Source organism: Drosophila tropicalis, unplaced genomic scaffold (genome assembly GCF_018151085.1).
Source record: "Drosophila tropicalis isolate 14030-0801.00 unplaced genomic scaffold, ASM1815108v1 contig_393, whole genome shotgun sequence".
In the NCBI taxonomy this organism is placed as follows: Eukaryota; Metazoa; Arthropoda; class Insecta; order Diptera; family Drosophilidae; genus Drosophila; species Drosophila tropicalis.
The window spans coordinates 4710103-4729063 of NW_027172855.1; the positions used below are offsets into that span (position 1 = coordinate 4710103).

Genomic DNA, 18961 nt, shown 5'->3' on the forward strand with positions numbered 1-18961 from the left:
CCAGAACTTAACAGCGCTGTGGTCGGACTGCAATTCGTGGTCTGCGTTTGTGTAAATGGAGCTGCTGTTGATGCCTCTGGTAATAGCAAAGTCCAAGACATCAGGTGTCTTGGCCGGATCAGTCGGCCAGTAGGTAGGTTGGCCAGATGAATGGGTGGTCAGGTTGAGGGTACGTATGCATGGGAAGAGTGCAAGTCCCTTTGGATTATTGAGCCTGGACCCCCACCAGGTGTGCTTGGCGTTGAAGTCGCCTCCAGCCAGGAACCTTGGGCCAAAACTGCTGAGTGCTTGATGGAACATCTGTGTGTCGACTGCATGTCTGGGAGGGACATAGCAGGAGGCGATGTTGATATTGCCTATGGAGGTGGCAATGTGGAGGGAAGTCGCTTGAAGCCACGGATGACAGAGAGGCGCGTTTGCAGAGTATTTCAGTCTGGACTTTATGAGGATGCCAGAGCCTCCTCTGGCATTGCCGCTTGGGTGGTTAGCGTGCAGTAGGTCATAGCCGCTGACTATGAAATATGACTGGTCTGTGAGGTGTGTTTCGGAGATTAAAAGAATGTCGACATTGTTCCTTTTCAAAAACAAGTCGACCTCTGGCCTACTTTTACACAGGCCGTTTGCGTTCCATAGGACGATTTTGAGACCTATTTGCATAATGATGTCATTAGCGTTACCATCATTTTGGTCATCTGCTCCATTTGGGCCTGGAGAAGTTTGATAATTTGCTCAATATGAGCAACGGTGGGGCCTCCCTGTTGCAACGGCGAAGGAGCATTAATGTTTTCAGCGGGGATACTTGCTGAGGCCGAGTTTTTGGTCACTCCGGCGTAGGACATTCCGGGCTGGGTGAAGCTAGACGGGAAGCTATGAGGCATGAAAATAGTCGGTGCAGCTCGATTCTGCGTGCGTGGTACGGAGCGTGCCTGACCTTGCTCCCGTAATTTTTTTGCCTCTTTGTACACTCGACATCCTCTGTACGATGCGGCGTGGCTTTCCCCGCAGTTTACGCATTCCGGGACCTGCTCGTTGTCCTTGGTGCACTTGCCTGGCTCGTGGTCTTTGGTACATTTGACGCACCTACGCAACTTACCACAAAAGTTTTGCGTGTGGTTAAACCCTTGGCACTTATGGCATTGAGGAACGTCGTTATTTTTTCTCGGCGGCTCGACGGTTACCACAGCATTGCAGAGGCGTTTGACTGAAAAGATTTCCTTATTGTTCGAGGCCGGCTCAAGGTCAATAAAGAAGATTGGCATCGGGTTTTTGGAGTGCCGGTGCTTGGCGTTTGTGAGGTGGCGCACGTTGTGTCCCAGCTTTGCCAGTTCTTCCCGGATGTAGTTCGTAGGAGTGCTGTGGTGTAGGCTACGAATAACAGCCCTGTATGCCCTCTCCTGCTTGAGCTGGTAAGTATGGAACGGAGTCTTTTTAGCCTCTAGCGCAGATACCAGGCTCCTATAGTCCTGAACACAGGTTGTCATGATCCGGACCTGGTCATCTCTGCCCGCCTTGTAGGTGAAATCATCTCCACCAATATTTTCCTTCACGAAGGAAACCATGCCAGTGATGTTGCTCACGTTGTAAATAAAGATGGGGGGTATTTTCGGCGGCTTTGGTGTAGCTGGTGATGGAGCCACGGCTGGCTCTGCCTCGAAACTCAGGCCACTTACGGGGTTGTCGGTTGGGGCAAGCAGGGAAAATCTGTTGCTATTGGCAGCGGTGGAAGATGCTGGACCAGCAGCAGACGATCGTCTGATTTCACCAGGCTCCATTTCGCCTAAGGAGTCAGAGTCCGTGGACATGGAGTCAGTTGATGGGTGTCTTGTTCTCGCATTGGCTGGGACCTTAGCACCCTTCTTGCGATCTGCTTCTGGCGATGACGTGGCCTTCCTTTTGGTTACATAGAACCATTGAGCAGAGCTGGAGGCACTGCCGCTGGGGACATCATCTAATCCCATTTTGATCTAAGTGGGACCCGGTGATATTACTTTAAACTCCCGGAGGAGTAAAATAAATAAGTTGCCTCAGCCTGAAAGAACACCACAAGTTCCAGTGGGCTCTTTGGGGTTATGCAATGGAAAATTTTTATCAATGCCTAAAAGTATGCAACGATTTTAGCAGCTTCTCCGATTGGCTGGCCAATCACAGCACACTAACGGGGCTTGCAGAGCAAGAACCGAATTTGAGCACGAAAGTACCGTTTATTATTGGTCTTTTTGTTTTGCTACCCAATTCACGATAGAAAACTTTTAACAATTTGAGGCAAATTACGGCTGTTTGTAGTCGACTTGAAACACTAATTGCGAGATTCATCCGCGATAGATGTCCGAACACTTCGACGGTCACAATGCAATGATTGCGACATCGTGGATAACAATAATGGAGAGGATAATATACCACGCAAGAGGACCAAATATGGTATGTCTGGGGTGTGGAATTATTTTCAGAAGTCTGCGGATGGCAAGTCTGCGAAATGAAAAAAAAGGGGGGCCAAATATGCCAAACTAGTGGAAATACCACGAATTTGAAAACTCCAAAAGCATTACCGCCCTTATCTGCTGATGAAATTCTAATTCTGGAAGACCTGGAAAAGGTTTTGTATCCTTTTGAACACGCGACTGTGACCACATCATCAAGCAACTTAGTCACCGTATCGATGGTCATTCCTGTATGCTGTGGCCTTCTTCATAATCTTGAAAATCTCAAAGGCAAGCTAGCTACAGAGGAGGGTGAGCTTGCTTGTACTACTTTAATAAGCGGAACAAAAGACAGACTCCTTAAGTACGAGTCGCGCTCGAAAACGAGAATAGCAACACTCCTGGACCCTCGTTTTAAGAGGGATGGATTTTTATCCCCGTTTAACGTAAGCGAAGCGGAGAAATTTTTAGAAAACGAACTCAGCATCCTCCAACCTGCCAGCACCAAAACCAACATACCAACACCACCCACTTTTCGATTTTCTTCAAAAGAAAAAGTCTGAAAAAATTCGTAGTAGTCGAGTCGACTCAATACTGGGACTAAAGCAATATTTTAACATGGAAAATATCGATCCGAATAACTCTCCATTGGTTTACTGGAAGGTAAAAATACATAACATAAGAGTAAAACATTTTTAATTAAAACAATTTCTTTACAGATTTCAACTGATAACGTATTTAAAAGATGCGTGAAGAAGTTCCTATGCGTCCCAGCAACGTCCACAGAGAGTGAACGAATGTTCAGCAAATCTGGACACATCGTTAACGAGAAAAGAAGTTGCCTTAAATCGCAACAAGTAGACATGCTGCTTTTCATTAATAAGAATGATTGGAAAAGAATGATCTCGTGAAATAAATTCATCGTTTTGAAGTAGTTGAAGGATATAAAACGTATGTTAACTTATGTTTAAATAAACCAGAGGGCCGGGGCTAACTTCGACAGCGACAAAGTTTGTATACCCTTGCAACTTTTTTGGTAACTTTTTCCTTACCTATGAATGGCCTACAATCATAGGAAATAACGAAGATATTGATCTTAGTCACTGTTTTCCACCGATCATTCCTATGGGAGCTACATGATATAGTCACCCGATCTTGATCAAATTAAGTTTCACGACAGTAGCTCTGAGACAAGACACTGTTCGTGACCTTGTCGTTTGTATGGGAGCTATATGATATACTGATCCGATCCGGCTGAATCCGAGATATACAACCCCTGCAGTATATACAAGGCTACATGCAAAATTTCAGCTGTAGCTCTTACGGTCTAGGAGTTTGCGTTGATCCTGACGGACGGACGGACGGACGGACGGACGTACGGACATGGCTATTTGAACTCGTCTTGTCATGCTGATTAAGAATATATATACTTTATATGGTCGGAAATGCTTCCTCCTATGCGTTGCACACTTTCCACCAAAATTAATATACCCTTTTTGCAAGGGTATAAAAATACAAAAGCAATAATACAAAAATTGGTCGTCTATGTGCCCGAGTCTTAGGGTGATGATGATCCATCTCTTAGGACTTTTGAACTATCAGTTCAAAGTAATGAAAGTTGCTTAGCGTTTCAATTCTTTTATTTAAGAAATCAAAACATCAAGCTCTTTCATATCCTCAAACCAGATGGCATCCATATGAAGAAAGTGATTTCTTTACAACAACCGCAGACTTTGATCATATACAGAATTCTAGGATACTCCAGATAAGTTTTCATCGCACGTGTGCAGAAGGATTATCCCGTTGACTTGCTGTAAAAAGGTACTCGGCCGGAGCATCTACAATGTGCTCGTTGGTTTCACAAGTTCTTCCTGACTCAATCTGCTGGGGTCAACTTTGATGCCTCGGTTGAAAGGAAACACGCTGCACTGGGCGATCATCAGTTGAGTCGCAATGCCAAGCAGACATCGACACGATTCTCCATCAAAATGGCCATCTCGAAGACCAGTAACCGAACTGCTACAATGCAGCTTAAGGAAACACCAGAATTGGAGAAACGCTTGGGGTCTCCACCAGTTGGGCACAAGTTGAACGTCAGGAGATAATCAATGAGGACAAACAAAAGACCTCAATGATGTCAGATTGCACAAAGTATGGAATAAGGCATAGAAATTCGATTCCATTAATGTATCATTGCATTCGGCCAGCAACACTGATGAAAAAAAGGCACAAAAGGAATCACAGGACAAGGCTTTGGCTTTGGACTTCCACTCCACCGGAAAAGAAGATATCAAACCCTGTGGTGATACTGCTGATCCAGGAATAGTAGTGATCTACCAATATAATCTGATGATGATAGTTCTTCATACAAATATAAGCAACTACTTACTCTGATGATGAAGGCAAATCGACAAATCGCTCCAAAGTAATCAATGAAGAGGATGAACTAATGGAAATTATGCACGAGTTGACTGCTTTAAATAGAGTTGAGGTGTTTTACGTTCTATGCACAAGAGTCGGTTATTTTGTGTTTCCAAAGTTTTTCATGTTTATAAATTTTGTGTTTGCAGTTGTGTAGAGCAATGTTTTAATACTTATGTGTAAAAAAAAATAATTTTTTATTTATTTTTTGTTTTTGTTCTAAACAAATTGTGTTGATGTTGATAAGATTCAGACTAAACTGAAATGAAAAAGTCTCTCTCTCTCCGATGTAGGTAAAAATAAAGCAAACAGCCGAAGCAAGGCCTGCTTGATTGTTTTTCTTTTAAATATTTAGTAGACTTACTTTAAGACTAATCGAAATAATCAAGTGACATTTATTCCGATGATATTCCGATTTAAAGGCGGAAAATTTTAAAAATGTACAAAATTTGTATCAAGTTTTATTCTTTTACTATTATTTCTTTTACTTTATTCTAATATTAATAACAGACTTTAATTAAATCATACAATATTAAATAATTGGGATTTTCGATTTAACTCAACGAAGAGCTACTTAGTAAATCTTTGCCCCCTAATCGTGTCCAATTATTATTGATTTAAACAAATGTCAAGTTAGTTAGGTCTAGCATTTTTATATGGACGGACGGACGTGGCTATTTGAACTCGTCTCGTCGTGCTGATCAAGAATATATATACTTTGTATATACTTTGTACGGTCGGAGGTGCTTCGTTCTATGCGTTGCACACTTTTAACCAAAATTAATATACCCTTTTTGCAAGGGTATAAAAATTTATCTTTTGTTTTTGATACGAACGTTTTTTTTAAATTTTTGGGAGTTAAAATATTTCGATACGAAAATCGATATATCGATCTGGACCCATACAAAATATCAAAATATCGATATAGGTAAATATCGATGTTTTCCCAGCACTACTTTGACAACCACGCATGTCGATTAACCGATATATTTTGCTCCGATAATGTCGATTACCCGATATATTTTGCTCCGATAATGTCGATTAACCGATATATTTTGCTCCGATAATGTCGATTGCCCGATATATTTTGCTCCGATAATGTCGATTAACCGATAGGTTTTGCTCCGATAATAACGATTGCGATTTCAGTGTTGGAAAATGAAAACGGCAAAAATTCAGCTTAATTGCATTTTAGTGTAGGTAAACGCAGCTGTTAGCATTTTGGCGCGTATTTTGAACAGTGTTTTTTTGGCGGGTAAGTTAAACCGTGTTTTTAATTTAAATTTTATTTCCCCCAACCCAGAACTGCGAACAAAATAGAGTTAATTTCAAAATAAACCAAAAATAGAAATTTAACCACCAAAAAATAAGACAAAAAAAAATTTAATAACAAGAAATTAGAAGAAAGTAAATAACTCCAAAAACAAAAAAAAATCATCAAAATTACAAATGATGAGCACTTTGAAGGACAGTAAATTGTAACTCCTTTAGTAAACTAGCGACATTGATGAAGGATCTTAATTTCCGATGTCAACGCCAATACCGATTCGTTAAGAATCGTCGTCAAAAGTTAAATAGGTGTAAATTTTTTGAAAGTGTCAGAAAAGACACGATTTTTGAGCAAGTCTGCGATAGAGCTTGGAGCAGAAGTTCAATAAGGATGAGCATGGGATGGTATACCTGTTACTGGGTGGTGAATTCGGAGAGCGGAAATAAGGGCAAGGGTGGATGTTTCTTTAAATACTATCAAGTGCATTGTTGTTTGGGATTCAATTTCTTCGTATAGTACTCAAAGCTATAATTTTTTAACCGCCAAATGAATTGAAATAATTATCAAACTAAAGTCGAAAATTCAGATGCCTGGGTCCTTCTCCGGTCATTCTGACATGTTCATAGAAATGTACTTTTAGCTAAGTCTAGTTACTTCCATAAAAAATTTGTAAATGCAGTCATTATATGCAAAACTTATAAGAAATTTAGGATCTTTGGGTATACAAAACTTAAATGACTACACATTTAATTTAATTCTGAGCCTGATCAGGATCAGAACTACATCCATGCTGAATCTAAAGCCGACTTATACTTTAATTATTTACTGCATCGAGGAATCCTTTCCGTTATCAGCATTTCTCTTTTCTTTGGCTTACTTTGAAGGCCTCGGAGCAGCCAGTAAATTTAATTTCTTTTGTTAATTACACAAATACTACAAAATAAATAGCCCAGGCGCACCTGAGACCTACTCTCTTTCGTTTGAAACCAAATTTATAAGTTTAAGCGTGATTTGGGCTCGAGTAGTAGTAAATATTTACTGAAAACCAAGTAGTTTTTGATTTTGAACTGTATTTGTTTTTAGCCCTCTGTTATTTTAGATAAAATCTTTCACTTGTGTGTGTGTTTTTTTTTTGTATTTGTCCAAAATCGGTAAAAAAATTTTTTGTATTTGTGAAATGTTGAAATTACGCGCCATTTAGAGTTACCACCATCATTCAAGTGGACTCGCTGCTCCCCAGCACTGCAACAAAAACGAATCGTTGAACCAAAAACAACGAGCGAATGCGAATCAAAGAGGAAAGGACAAGAACTGGAACGAGTAGAGAAAATTTCGTCGCAACGTCGTCGCCAAGTGAAAAAAATTTTCCGATTGTGCTTGTAATTTAATTTAATAATAAAAAAAGAGGAAAATTTGCTGCCGTAGCCAAAATGAATGAGGAATACGACGCAATTGTGCTGGGCACTGGCCTGAAGGAGTGCATACTCAGTGGCATGCTGTCTGTTTCCGGCAAGAAAGTCTTGCATATTGATCGCAATAAATACTATGGCGGCGAATCAGCCTCGATAACGCCGCTGGAGGAGCTCTTCCAGCGCTATGGCTTGGAGGCGCCCGGTGAACGATTCGGGCGTGGCCGGGATTGGAATGTCGATTTGATACCCAAATTCCTAATGGCCAATGGACAATTGGTGAAACTGTTAATACACACGGGCGTGACCCGCTATCTGGAGTTCAAGTCTATTGAGGGCAGTTACGTTTACAAGGGTGGAAAAATTGCCAAAGTGCCGGTTGATCAAAAGGAGGCTCTGGCATCTGATCTCATGGGTAAATCTACTTCCTAAAACATTCCATAGTGTTGAAAAAAAAAACTTCTTTTTTTTCTTTTGCTGCATTTATATGTATGTATGTATGTATTTGGTTACTTATCTCCTTAGCCCACTCCGCTTTTTGCCCCCACAGACACAAACACACACACACATCCACATCCATACGTTTTGCGTTTTCTCCATATTTCTTTGTCTCTCTGTCTAACTCGTTGTTACACTCGCTTGTTGTTGTTGCTGTGACACGTATTTGCGTTTCGCCCCCTGCTGATGGGTTGTATATGTATGTTTGTGTTCATATGTATGCATATGTACCCATATATTTGCATTTAAATTATTTACATCAATTTCAAATTTATTTAATTGAATTTATTCCTGGTCATTTATTTTGTAGCGGTAAAGAGCTTTAGCCTAGCTTAGTAATAATTCCCCTCAGGTGGCAACTCTGACAGCTTTTAAAGTAATTAACCCGCGCCGGTGAATCATTTTTTGCCCAAATTGCTCCTCTTGTCTAAAGCAGACATGAAAATGATTTTTTAATCATTTTTCTCGTTTTGTTGCAATTAGTTTCTGCTGCTATACGCTCTATTTCAAATTGGGTTTGGGGTTTCGCTTTCGCAATGCAATTTTCTTTGCCAATAAATTATATTTTGTGTGTTTTTGCTGTGGCACATTGAACCCTTTCACTTTTACAGTAAAACTTTCCTAATGTCCCCTTTTTGTGGTTATATCCTTTACAGTTATGGACTTTAAATAGCTATTTTTCAATCTGGGCCAACGATTTCAATTGTTCTTTTTTTCTAATATTTTTTGTATGCTTTATTAAGGATAGCTTAAGCTTGACTTAACTTCTTTTTCGTTATTGACAAGGCCCTTAAAATTTGACGTCTCTAAAAACTTCCTCTCAGAATTAGCGGTAAAGGATTTGCTATATACGAAATACGGTCCAATTTCTACTACTTTAATTTTCGATTAGCTAAATCCATCAAAGTTTTTAACTAAGACTATATATTTCTATATTAACTTTGTATAGTTGAACGAGAAAACATATACATACGAAAATATCACTTATTGTGAGTAATAACTGTAATAACTTTCAAAGTTAACCATTTTTTAGCATGCATTGCACATACTAATTTATGTATAAGTAGCTTATGTGGTCAAAATGACGTCATAGGTTAGCCAAATGGTGGTAGTGACAGGGCGAAAAGTCACTCTAAATTAGCGGTTTCACTTTATGCGTCTCGGCCCTGTAGTTAGATACATACTTACATTCATATATGGAAATTTAAAACCCATGGAATAAACGCACCCTTCTTGTGTTGTTTTTTTTTTTTAATTTTTGTTTTGCTTTTTCAATTTGCTGACTAATCAAATTTCCCTTACTTCCTTTCCACTCATGTCAGGTATGTTCGAGAAGCGTCGCTTCCGCAACTTCCTCATCTATGTGCAGGACTTCAGGGAAGATGATCCAAAGACCTGGAAGGATTTCGATCCAACTAAAGCGAATATGCAGGGATTGTATGATAAGTTTGGATTGGATAAGAATACGCAGGATTTCACCGGCCATGCCCTGGCCTTGTTCCGTGATGATGAGTATTTGAATGAGCCGGCTGTTAATACCATAAGACGCATTAAGTTATATTCCGATTCATTGGCGAGATACGGCAAATCGCCATATCTGTATCCAATGTACGGTCTGGGTGAATTGCCTCAGGGATTTGCTCGTCTATCGGCTATCTATGGCGGCACCTATATGCTGGACAAGCCCATCGATGAAATTGTTTTGGGTGAAGGCGGCAAGGTGGTGGGTGTGCGTTCTGGCGATGAAATTGCCAAATGCAAGCAGGTCTATTGCGATCCCAGTTATGTGCCTGATAAGGTAAGTAACATGTATTCTCGCTCATTTATGGGCTTATACCAGAAATAGGAAGGTCGCCACTTTTGATCAATTGAAAAGAATGAAACATTTTTCAACAAGTTGGTTAAACTACAACAAGTTAATAAGCGACTATTGTGATATGTTTATTTACTATTAATTTACCTTTTCAGGTTCGCAAGCGTGGCAAGGTTATACGTTGTATTTGCATCTTGGATCATCCGGTGGCAAGCACCAAGGATGGTCTATCCACTCAAATTATCATTCCACAGAAGCAAGTTGGTCGCAAATCGGACATTTATGTCTCATTGGTAAGCTCCACCCATCAGGTGGCTGCCAAGGGTTGGTTTGTCGGCATGGTATCCACAACTGTGGAAACCGATACTCCCGAGGTGGAGATCAAGCCTGGTCTCGATTTGCTCGAACCGATAGCACAAAAGTTCGTTACAATTTCCGATTATTTGGAACCAGTCGATGATGGTACCGATTCGCAAATATTCATCTCGGAATCCTATGATGCTACCACGCATTTTGAGACCACTTGTTTGGATGTTTTGAACATTTTCAAGCGAGGCACTGGGGAGATATTCGATTTTTCGAAAATCAAGCATGAATTGGGCGATGAGGAGCAGTAAACGATCGATTGAACAACATTTTGGGATGAAGGCGGCGTGTTTTCAAGGACGAGCAGATGCGTCCGGAGTATCATGGTGCATTTTCTAAGCTCAACAACCGAACTATAAAAACTGAAACAACATTTCGCAAAACAAAAATAACCACCGCATCAACATCATTTTAGCGACGTGGCCAAAAAAAAACAACATATATATGCATATATAGACAAAAAACCGATTTGAAATAAATACAAAAAAAAAAAACCCAAAAAAGTAAAAACAAAATGAAAACCAAATTTAAAAAATTGTATTGCAACAGTTGCTTCTTCATTACAAGAACTAAAGAAGATGTTTAGATGTATGTGTAACAAATTGCTTGCTTCACGCAATATTGGATATGCCTAGAAAATGAATATATATATATATATAGTATATGTATTGATAAAATCTATAAATTATACATGTGTGTGTATGTATATGTTAGGCAAACATAAAATGATAACAAATTCAAATCGAATCCATTTTGAAATAACGAATTCAGCTTGTTGTGAAAACGTATATAACATAAGATGAGACTATGTAATGAAAGAGTATTCTGTTTCTGAAAATGAAAGTCCATCTGTTTGCAAAATACTTGATGTATGTATGTACCCAACTCCTTCTATATACACCTTACACTAGTCCCATCTCAAATCACTTACTCCCATCCCGTGAAATGGCTTCTTCACAGCTATGCTTTAAATTATGTTTAGTTATCTGCATATCCACATCTGTGTATACATATACATACATATATATATGCCCATCCACCTCCCAAATAGCTGCGCTTGATTCTGGTTTATATATATATTTATCTTTAGTTGTGATCGACAAAATACATACCTATATATACATAAAGATATGGATATATATTAAACATGATACACTCATAATACCATTGCATAATGCAACATAATAAATGTAATCCCAATGAATGATAATGATGAAAATGTGAGACAAGTCAACAAAAGAAATTTATTTGTGCATCCCAATATTACAAAATGAATGATAATAGTTAAAAAACAAAAACAAAGAAAAATGAAAACAACTATGGTATTCCGCATTTTCAAAATTTACATTTTTAATAAAAATTACAAAACAAAATAAAACCATTGTTTTGTTTTTAAAAGGGTGACAAACTAAAATTTAGTTTTTAAAAAAGTTTCCAAATCTGTCTCAAACTTATATTGAATTCATGCAACACAATTTAGTTTAGATTACAAATTAAAGTGAAATTATGATTAAGTTTTAGTTTGTGGTTAACCAAACCAAGGCTTTTCTGGATATATATCTTATCAGAATGTTTTGAAGGCTCACTAGTAAAAAGATCCGAAAATTGGAAACTAGAGATGATGAACCTTTTTTTTTTTATTACATCCAGCCCACAAATTAATTGTTTAATATATATTTATGTAATGTAGTCTCTTCTTTTTACTAAAATGTTATTATAGCTGTCAAAGCATTAAGAATTATGTGAAATACTTGACGACTCATTGAACTCTATGCATATATTCATATTGAGAATCTTTGGAAGCACAAAGACCATGAGTTTTTGACTCAAACCATTATGGTCATCATAATGCTTACTATAACATCAAAGACTAGACAATTTTCGACCACATTTCAGATTCACTCACTGAATCACTTCCATCTATGAGAATTCCAACTAAACTTATACTGAGAATCTTTTTAAAACGTTTGGAATATCCTCAATATTGAATTTATTTATATTTAGCGAAATTGGAGAAAAATAAAATAGCTAAATTCAGGTTTTGATCACTTAAGATGTCCTTTTTAAAAAAAAAAAAATTGTCAAGATATCACATATAAATTAATTAGCACAACTTTCAATTGTGTAGCCTTCTGATCCTGTTTATTTCGATTGCTTCTTCTCTGATGAATAATACAACAAGCAAATGCAATCAGATTAACTCCAACCTTGTTACTCGAGAGCCAGCTTCCAAACGCTGCAAATTCCTGAGACGTTGCATAATAGATGGCCTCACTCGATGCCACATAAGATAAGAATGATCCACCAAGGGGAAGAGATAGTTGTCCGAGAATAATTTGAGTAGAGCCGACTTTAGGTTTTCACTATAGCCCAATTTCCAGGTGTATTTATCCGCCGAGTACTCAAAGTGACGTATAATATATAATATAATCCAATTGGTAATGGTCAGATATAGAGGCATTACATACTTATACACTAACCAGTAGCCCACAATACGGGGATAGAACTCGTATGAGAATCCAGCTGCTTCATACAATGCCTGCTGCCGATAGCAAGTGCCGAATAACAATAAATAGATCAGTAAACTAATGTGTACCATGATAAATGATTTAAAGAAGTGATATCTACGCCAGTGGGCCAACTGATGGGCCAGAAACGCGGCCACTTGTTCGTCCTTGAGCCCCAATCCAATCTCATGCTCATGAAGTTCTTCTGCTGGTTTGCCACGATTATAGATCAAATTGTCCAATACGATCAGACGCTTACAACAGCAACAGCCCCAGACATAAGCCGTAGCATTGGTAATGTGAAATGTTTGAACCACATAGACTCGATTAGATGGAAATTCTAAATCACTAAAAACTCTGTTTAGCTCCTTACGAAGATTACCATCGGATAGTTTAGTGTTCTTGCCTAGGCAAGGAGCTCCAAACAGACTGAAGAACAACAGGGACACAATCGATAGAACAAATAGGAAACCCCAAATCCAAAGCACAAAATACCAACCGCCCTTGCCTTCGATGAACAAAAAGATGGCAGTGATTGGTATCAGGGCAACCTGCACCAGGACAATAAGGAAGGCCGAGGCACACAAAAGACCCACCAGGGTGTGCACCTTCTCCGGATCTGCACCGTAATATGGTTCCAGTACTGTCTTATCATACAACACAGATGGCATTGTCCGCACCACCATATAGGTGGAAAATATAACCATAAAGACCAAATTGTGCCACATATCATCATTGATTTGAGGATACCATTTCATAGTGAGTTTCCATAGATAAGGGAAAACTCCACAATATAATTCCAAGCAGCTCAATATCGCATCGAAGATATACCGAATAAGTTCTAGCTCCACTGCGCGCATTTCCCTATCCTTTGATGAATCGAATGTCGCTTGCGACATTATACCCAGCATTTGGAATGGAGGCTCTTGAGATCGTTTGCACAAACGGAGTTGGCGCCAACACAGATAGACATGAAAGCAATTCCTTATCAAGATACTAAGGCACAAAGCATGTCTGAGCATTACCGGATCGGTCAAACTTATACTCTTTGGTATTACGCCCAATGAATTCATAGTTGGTATTTGGCCAAATGGTTCTCCCTGCAAGGGATCTTGATACAGTACATCTGACATAATGTCCAATTTGTCTCTGGAAAATTGTTCGAGTCACTAAATGTGTAAAGTTGGATTTGATTTCGGATTTCTATATCCTTGACATGTAGATCTATGCATATCACTCTTAAAACTTGCAATTAACCCGCATTGAATTTGTTGTTTTGAAATAGATCTTTGATGGTGAGATATTTTCATTGTTTCAACCAAATTTTTCTTAAGCTAGATTTTGTTTGATAGAAAGATTTGGTAGTTATAATAAAATATCTCTAAAAGAAATTTAAATAATTTTTACATAAAACTGCCATGAATTTCAACTAATATTAACTATTTATACATAAAGCAAAAAATAATAGAAAATATAATCTGTTTCAATCATTCTAAATTCTTTGGTATTATCATTCTAATCTATTGACTTTCAATTGGTAATATCAAATTAAATATACTTTACAAAAGAAGTTTAGGAAAATGATTTACACATTTTTGTAATTTATTAATTTTTAAATAATTCCAACTTTGAATTTCCCAATAAAAAGGTTTTGCCGGAGAGCGACACCAGAAATGGTCGAATTCTGTTGCTTAATTCCTTCCGCTCACACTTTAAAACTTTAGTTTTGGCGCCGTAGAGAACCTTTTTGAGAATTTGAAATTATTCTAAAAAATACTTTTCGTTAAGCTTATGAATATTTACGGTTTACAATCGTATTTGAAACACTTTTGTTCGAAAACATGATAATTCCAACTATCAATGTTGTGACTAAGATTAAAATTACAATAACGATTGCAATTATTAAACAGATTGTACTTCTTTTACTCATCGTGTCCTTTTTATGTATAACAACTTTTCTGATGACAATGATAATAAAGATCAAACGGTCGAAAATTGTAAAAATATCAAAAAATATGTATTATTTTTTGATAACTTTTTTGACGGGCTCTCGTTGTTGCTTAAATTATGATGTAAAATGTATTGGTTATTCGATCGATTTGAAAAACTGCCAAAATTTCAGACTTATATTGGGCTTATCTTTTTTTATACCCTTGCACTTTTTGGGTATATTAATTTTGGTTAAAAGTGTGCAACGCATAGAACGAAGCATCTCCGACCATACAAAGTATATATGTACAAAGTGTATATTCTTGATCGAGACGAGTTCAAATAGCCACGTCCGTCCGTCCATATAAAAATGCTAGACCTAACTAACTTGACATTTGTTTAAATCAATAATAATTGGACACGATTAGGGGGCAAAGATTTACTAAGTAGCTCTTCGTTGAGTTAAATCGAAAATCCCAATTATTTAATATTGTATGATTTAATTAAAGTCTGTTATTAATATTAGAATAAAGTAAAAGAAATAATAGTAAAAGAATAAAACTTGATACAAATTTTGTACATTTTTAAAATTTTCCGCCTTTAAATCGGAATATCATCGGAATAAATGTCACTTGATTATTTCGATTAGTCTTAAAGTAAGTCTACTAAATATTTAAAAGAAAAACAATCAAGCAGGCCTTGCTTCGGCTGTTTGCTTTATTTTTACCTACATCGGAGAGAGAGACTTTTTCATTTCAGTTTAGTCTGAATCTTATCAACATCAACACAATTTGTTTAGAACAAAAACAAAAAATAAATAAAAAATTATTTTTTTTACACATAAGTATTAAAACATTGCTCTACACAACTGCAAACACAAAATTTATAAACATGAAAAACTTTGGAAACACAAAATAACCGACTCTTGTGCATAGAACGTAAAACACCTCAACTCTATTTAAAGCAGTCAACTCGTGCATAATTTCCATTAGTTCATCCTCTTCATTGATTACTTTGGAGCGATTTGTCGATTTGCCTTCATCATCAGAGTAAGTAGTTGCTTATATTTGTATGAAGAACTATCATCATCAGATTATATTGGTAGATCACTACTATTCCTGGATCAGCAGTATCACCACAGGGTTTGATATCTTCTTTTCCGGTGGAGTGGAAGTCCAAAGCCAAAGCCTTGTCCTGTGATTCCTTTTGTGCCTTTTTTTTCATCAGTGTTGCTGGCCGAATGCAATGATACATTAATGGAATCGAATTTCTATGCCTTATTCCATACTTTGTGCAATCTGACATCATTGAGGTCTTTTGGTCCAGTTACTTGGCTTCGAGATGGTCATTTTGATGGCGAATCGTGTCGATGTCTGCTTGGCATTGAGACTCAACTGATGATCGCCCAGTGTAGCGTGTTTTCTTTCAACCGAGGCATCAAAGTTGACCCCAGCAGATTGAGTCAGGAAGAACTTGTGAAACCAACGAGCACATTGTAGATGGTCCGGCCGAGTACCTTTTTACAGCAAGTCAACGGGATAATCCTTCTGCACACGTGCGATGAAAACTCATCTGGAGTATCCTAGAATTCTGTATATGATCAAAGTCTGCGGTTGTTGTAAAGAAATCACTTTCTTCATATGGATGCCATCTGGTTTGAGGATATGAAAGAGCTTGATGTTTTGATTTCTTAAATAAAAGAATTGAAACGCTAAGCAACTTTCATTACTTTGAACTGATAGTTCAAAAGTCCTAAGAGATGGATCATCATCACCCTAAGACTCGGGCACATAGACGACCAATTTTTGTATTATTGCTTTTGTATTTTTATACCCTTGCAAAAAGGGTATATTAATTTTGGTGGAAAGTGTGCAACGCATAGGAGGAAGCATTTCCGACCATATAAAGTATATATATTCTTAATCAGCATGACAAGACGAGTTCAAATAGCCATGTCCGTACGTCCGTCCGTCCGTCCGTCCGTCCGTCAGGATCAACGCAAACTCCTAGACCGTAAGAGCTACAGCTGAAATTTTGCATGTAGCCTTGTATATACTGCAGGGGTTGTATATCTCGGATTCAGCCGGATCGGATCAGTATATCATATAGCTCCCATACAAACGACAAGGTCACGAACAGTGTCTTGTCTCAGAGCTACTGTCGTGAAACTTAATTTGATTAAGATCGGGTGACTATATCATGTAGCTCCCATAGGAACGATCGGTGGAAAACAGTGACTAAGATCAATATCTTCGTTATTTCCTATGATTGTAGGCCATTCTTCCACATTGATGGCTAATACATAGGTAAGGAAAGAGTTACCAAAAAAGTTGCAAGGGTATACAAACTTTGTCGCTGTCGAAGTTAGCGCCGGCCCTCTGGTTTTTTGTAAAGAAAAAAACACTTACGATGCATATTGGGCCCGAATTTATTATTATTTATTTTTTTTTTTCAGTTTTCATTTATATTTTTTAGATAATACCAAAATATTTTAAAAGAACAAAAAATTGAGCCGAAAAGTATGCAAAAAAGGAAAATTTTATAGTTTTAAAGAAATTGGGATAAAACCGTAATCCTATTGCAAAAATAAAAAAATCTAAATTTTATTTTATGTATACCAATGTTCTTGGATAACTTCAGACATCTAGTTTGCAAATTGCAGTTTATACAAAAAAGAAAAACAAACATGGCCCAAAGGGCAAGGTCTGTCTCTGTAGGGGTGAGTGGGGCTAATCGGGGCATGGGGCTATCCGGCGCAGTCGAATTATCTTGAAATATAATAGCACGATCCAAAAAGTGATAAGTGTCCTAAGATCGCATTTTGGTAGGCTAAATAGGATTATGTAATTTTTAACCCCAAAAATCAATTTTTTTTCGTAAGAAATGGTCTTAAAAACATTTTTATTTTTTTTAACTAAAACAGGTTCCGACATGTATTAACTTATGGTGTGCAATTCGTTTTTTTTTTTTTAATTTTTAGCTTAAAATGCTAAAACTAAGGGTGGGGCAAAATGGCGCACTAGTGAATATGGCTTTTTAAAATTATAACTATATGTATTTGAATAAAAGTCACCTATATAAACTAGTTATTGATAAAAACAGTACAGATGTTAGAATCAGACGGATCAGAATAACAATCATTAACGAAAATCCAAACCAATCAACATTGTTGGTGGTACAAAAAGTTTTTTATTATAAAACAAATTATTTAATTTTGAACTTTATTTTGTTTCTTTTCCAAAAATTGCTTTATTCTATATAAAAAAAAAAACTTGTAAAACGCCGATGCGCCACTATGCCCCGCGATTTTTGACAACGCCAATTTGGGGTATGTTCGAAAAAACCGATATAGCTTTATAACGGTAAATTATATCGACAGTTGGACAATAAATCAACCTTTCATTTAAGTGCTCATATGAGAGGATACGAGCTCCCGATCAGGATATATGAAGGGTTAAAAAAAAATGCGCCGATTAGCCCTACTCCCCCCTAATATATTTCAACTCAAAAACTTTATGTGGCGACATTTTCATACATACTAATCTATTTCAGGAATACAAGTTTTATGTCCATTGATAGCTAGTTAAAAGTATTCAATGCTCAATATATAATCGGCAAAAACGACTTGACTTTTTTTCAAATTTTAAACTGAAATAAAAAAATTAGTCATTAACTGTGGGTCGTTAAGATTTAAGATTTTTACTAACCGGATACAATTTGTGGATCTTCCGTTTAATTGTCCGAGCAAGTTGTTGCAGTAGGGGCTTCATCATCCATGTAAAAACTAGTCTGTAGGGCAACGACTAGTATTAAAACGAGTGTAACTAACATCACTAAGGAGCAATAAATGATGTAAACTACGTATTTTTTTTTCATTTTATTTTTAATTTTTTGTTTGATTATTTTTTGAAAAATGATACATAAATCAAGAGTATATTAGTTAAGCATGTCTAAAGTTGGGGGGCTTGAAGTGACTTAGTTGTCTAATTCTCTGTGATACGAACCACAAACTGAGAATCGGGTTAGTAATTTTCGAGAAATTATGGGCAGCGTTTTGAAAAACATTTCACACACTCCGACTTGACCTTCCAAATTCATCCGTGACGGGGTAACGGGTGGGTTTCCCCGCAGTTTTCAGTAGGGCCCGCGATACATCACAGTCGAAAATAGCGGATTTATTTGAAGTGAACATGGTTACCCCCGAGCCCTGATTTTCTCTCTGCGGCCATGGATAATGGCAAACAATATTTAAGCCATTTAACCTCCTTATTTAAATATACCAATTTAAAGATGCTGCAAAAAAAAAAAAGAAGAAAAATGTACTCCTATTT

The 18961-nt window shown here is 37.4% G+C and overlaps 2 protein-coding genes and 2 long non-coding RNA genes across 4 annotated transcripts; 2 read left to right on the forward strand and 2 right to left on the reverse strand.

Annotated features, from left to right (window-relative positions):
- Positions 1-4039: 4039 nt before the first annotated feature.
- Positions 4040-5141, reverse strand: LOC137572954 (uncharacterized). Its single transcript, XR_011031761.1, has 2 exons — positions 4807-5141; positions 4040-4750 (listed from the first exon to the last, which is right to left on the reverse strand). It is a non-coding gene; the product is annotated as an uncharacterized lncRNA (long non-coding RNA).
- A 2069-nt stretch (positions 5142-7210) lies between these two features.
- Positions 7211-10720, forward strand: Gdi (GDP dissociation inhibitor). Its single transcript, XM_068284629.1, has 3 exons — positions 7211-7932; positions 9338-9813; positions 9984-10720. Exons 1-3 carry the CDS (start codon positions 7539-7541, stop codon positions 10443-10445), a joined length of 1332 nt encoding a protein of 443 aa, XP_068140730.1. The 5' UTR covers positions 7211-7538; the 3' UTR covers positions 10446-10720.
- A 1569-nt stretch (positions 10721-12289) lies between these two features.
- LOC137572958 (uncharacterized) lies at positions 12290-13892 on the reverse strand. The gene has a single exon (XM_068284814.1). It carries the CDS (start codon positions 13832-13834, stop codon positions 12386-12388), a length of 1449 nt encoding a protein of 482 aa, XP_068140915.1. The 5' UTR covers positions 13835-13892; the 3' UTR covers positions 12290-12385.
- Positions 13893-15379: 1487 nt separating this feature from the next.
- Positions 15380-16345, forward strand: LOC137573012 (uncharacterized). The gene is made up of 2 exons (XR_011031769.1): positions 15380-15679; positions 15736-16345. It is a non-coding gene; the product is annotated as an uncharacterized lncRNA (long non-coding RNA).
- The last annotated feature ends 2616 nt before the right edge of the window (positions 16346-18961 follow it).

Bases quoted from the DNA above. Each gene is read 5' to 3' on its own strand.
- Gdi (XM_068284629.1), top strand. From the start codon at position 7,539: ATGAATGAGGAATACGACGCAATTGTGCTGGGCACTGGCCTGAAGGAG. The intron at 7,933-9,337 runs GTAAATCTACTT...CACTCATGTCAG, and splicing joins TCTGGCATCTGATCTCATGG to GTATGTTCGAGAAGCGTCGC. The intron at 9,814-9,983 runs GTAAGTAACATG...TTACCTTTTCAG, and splicing joins CCAGTTATGTGCCTGATAAG to GTTCGCAAGCGTGGCAAGGT.
- LOC137572958 (XM_068284814.1), bottom strand. From the start codon at position 13,834: ATGTCAGATGTACTGTATCAAGATCCCTTGCAGGGAGAACCATTTGGC.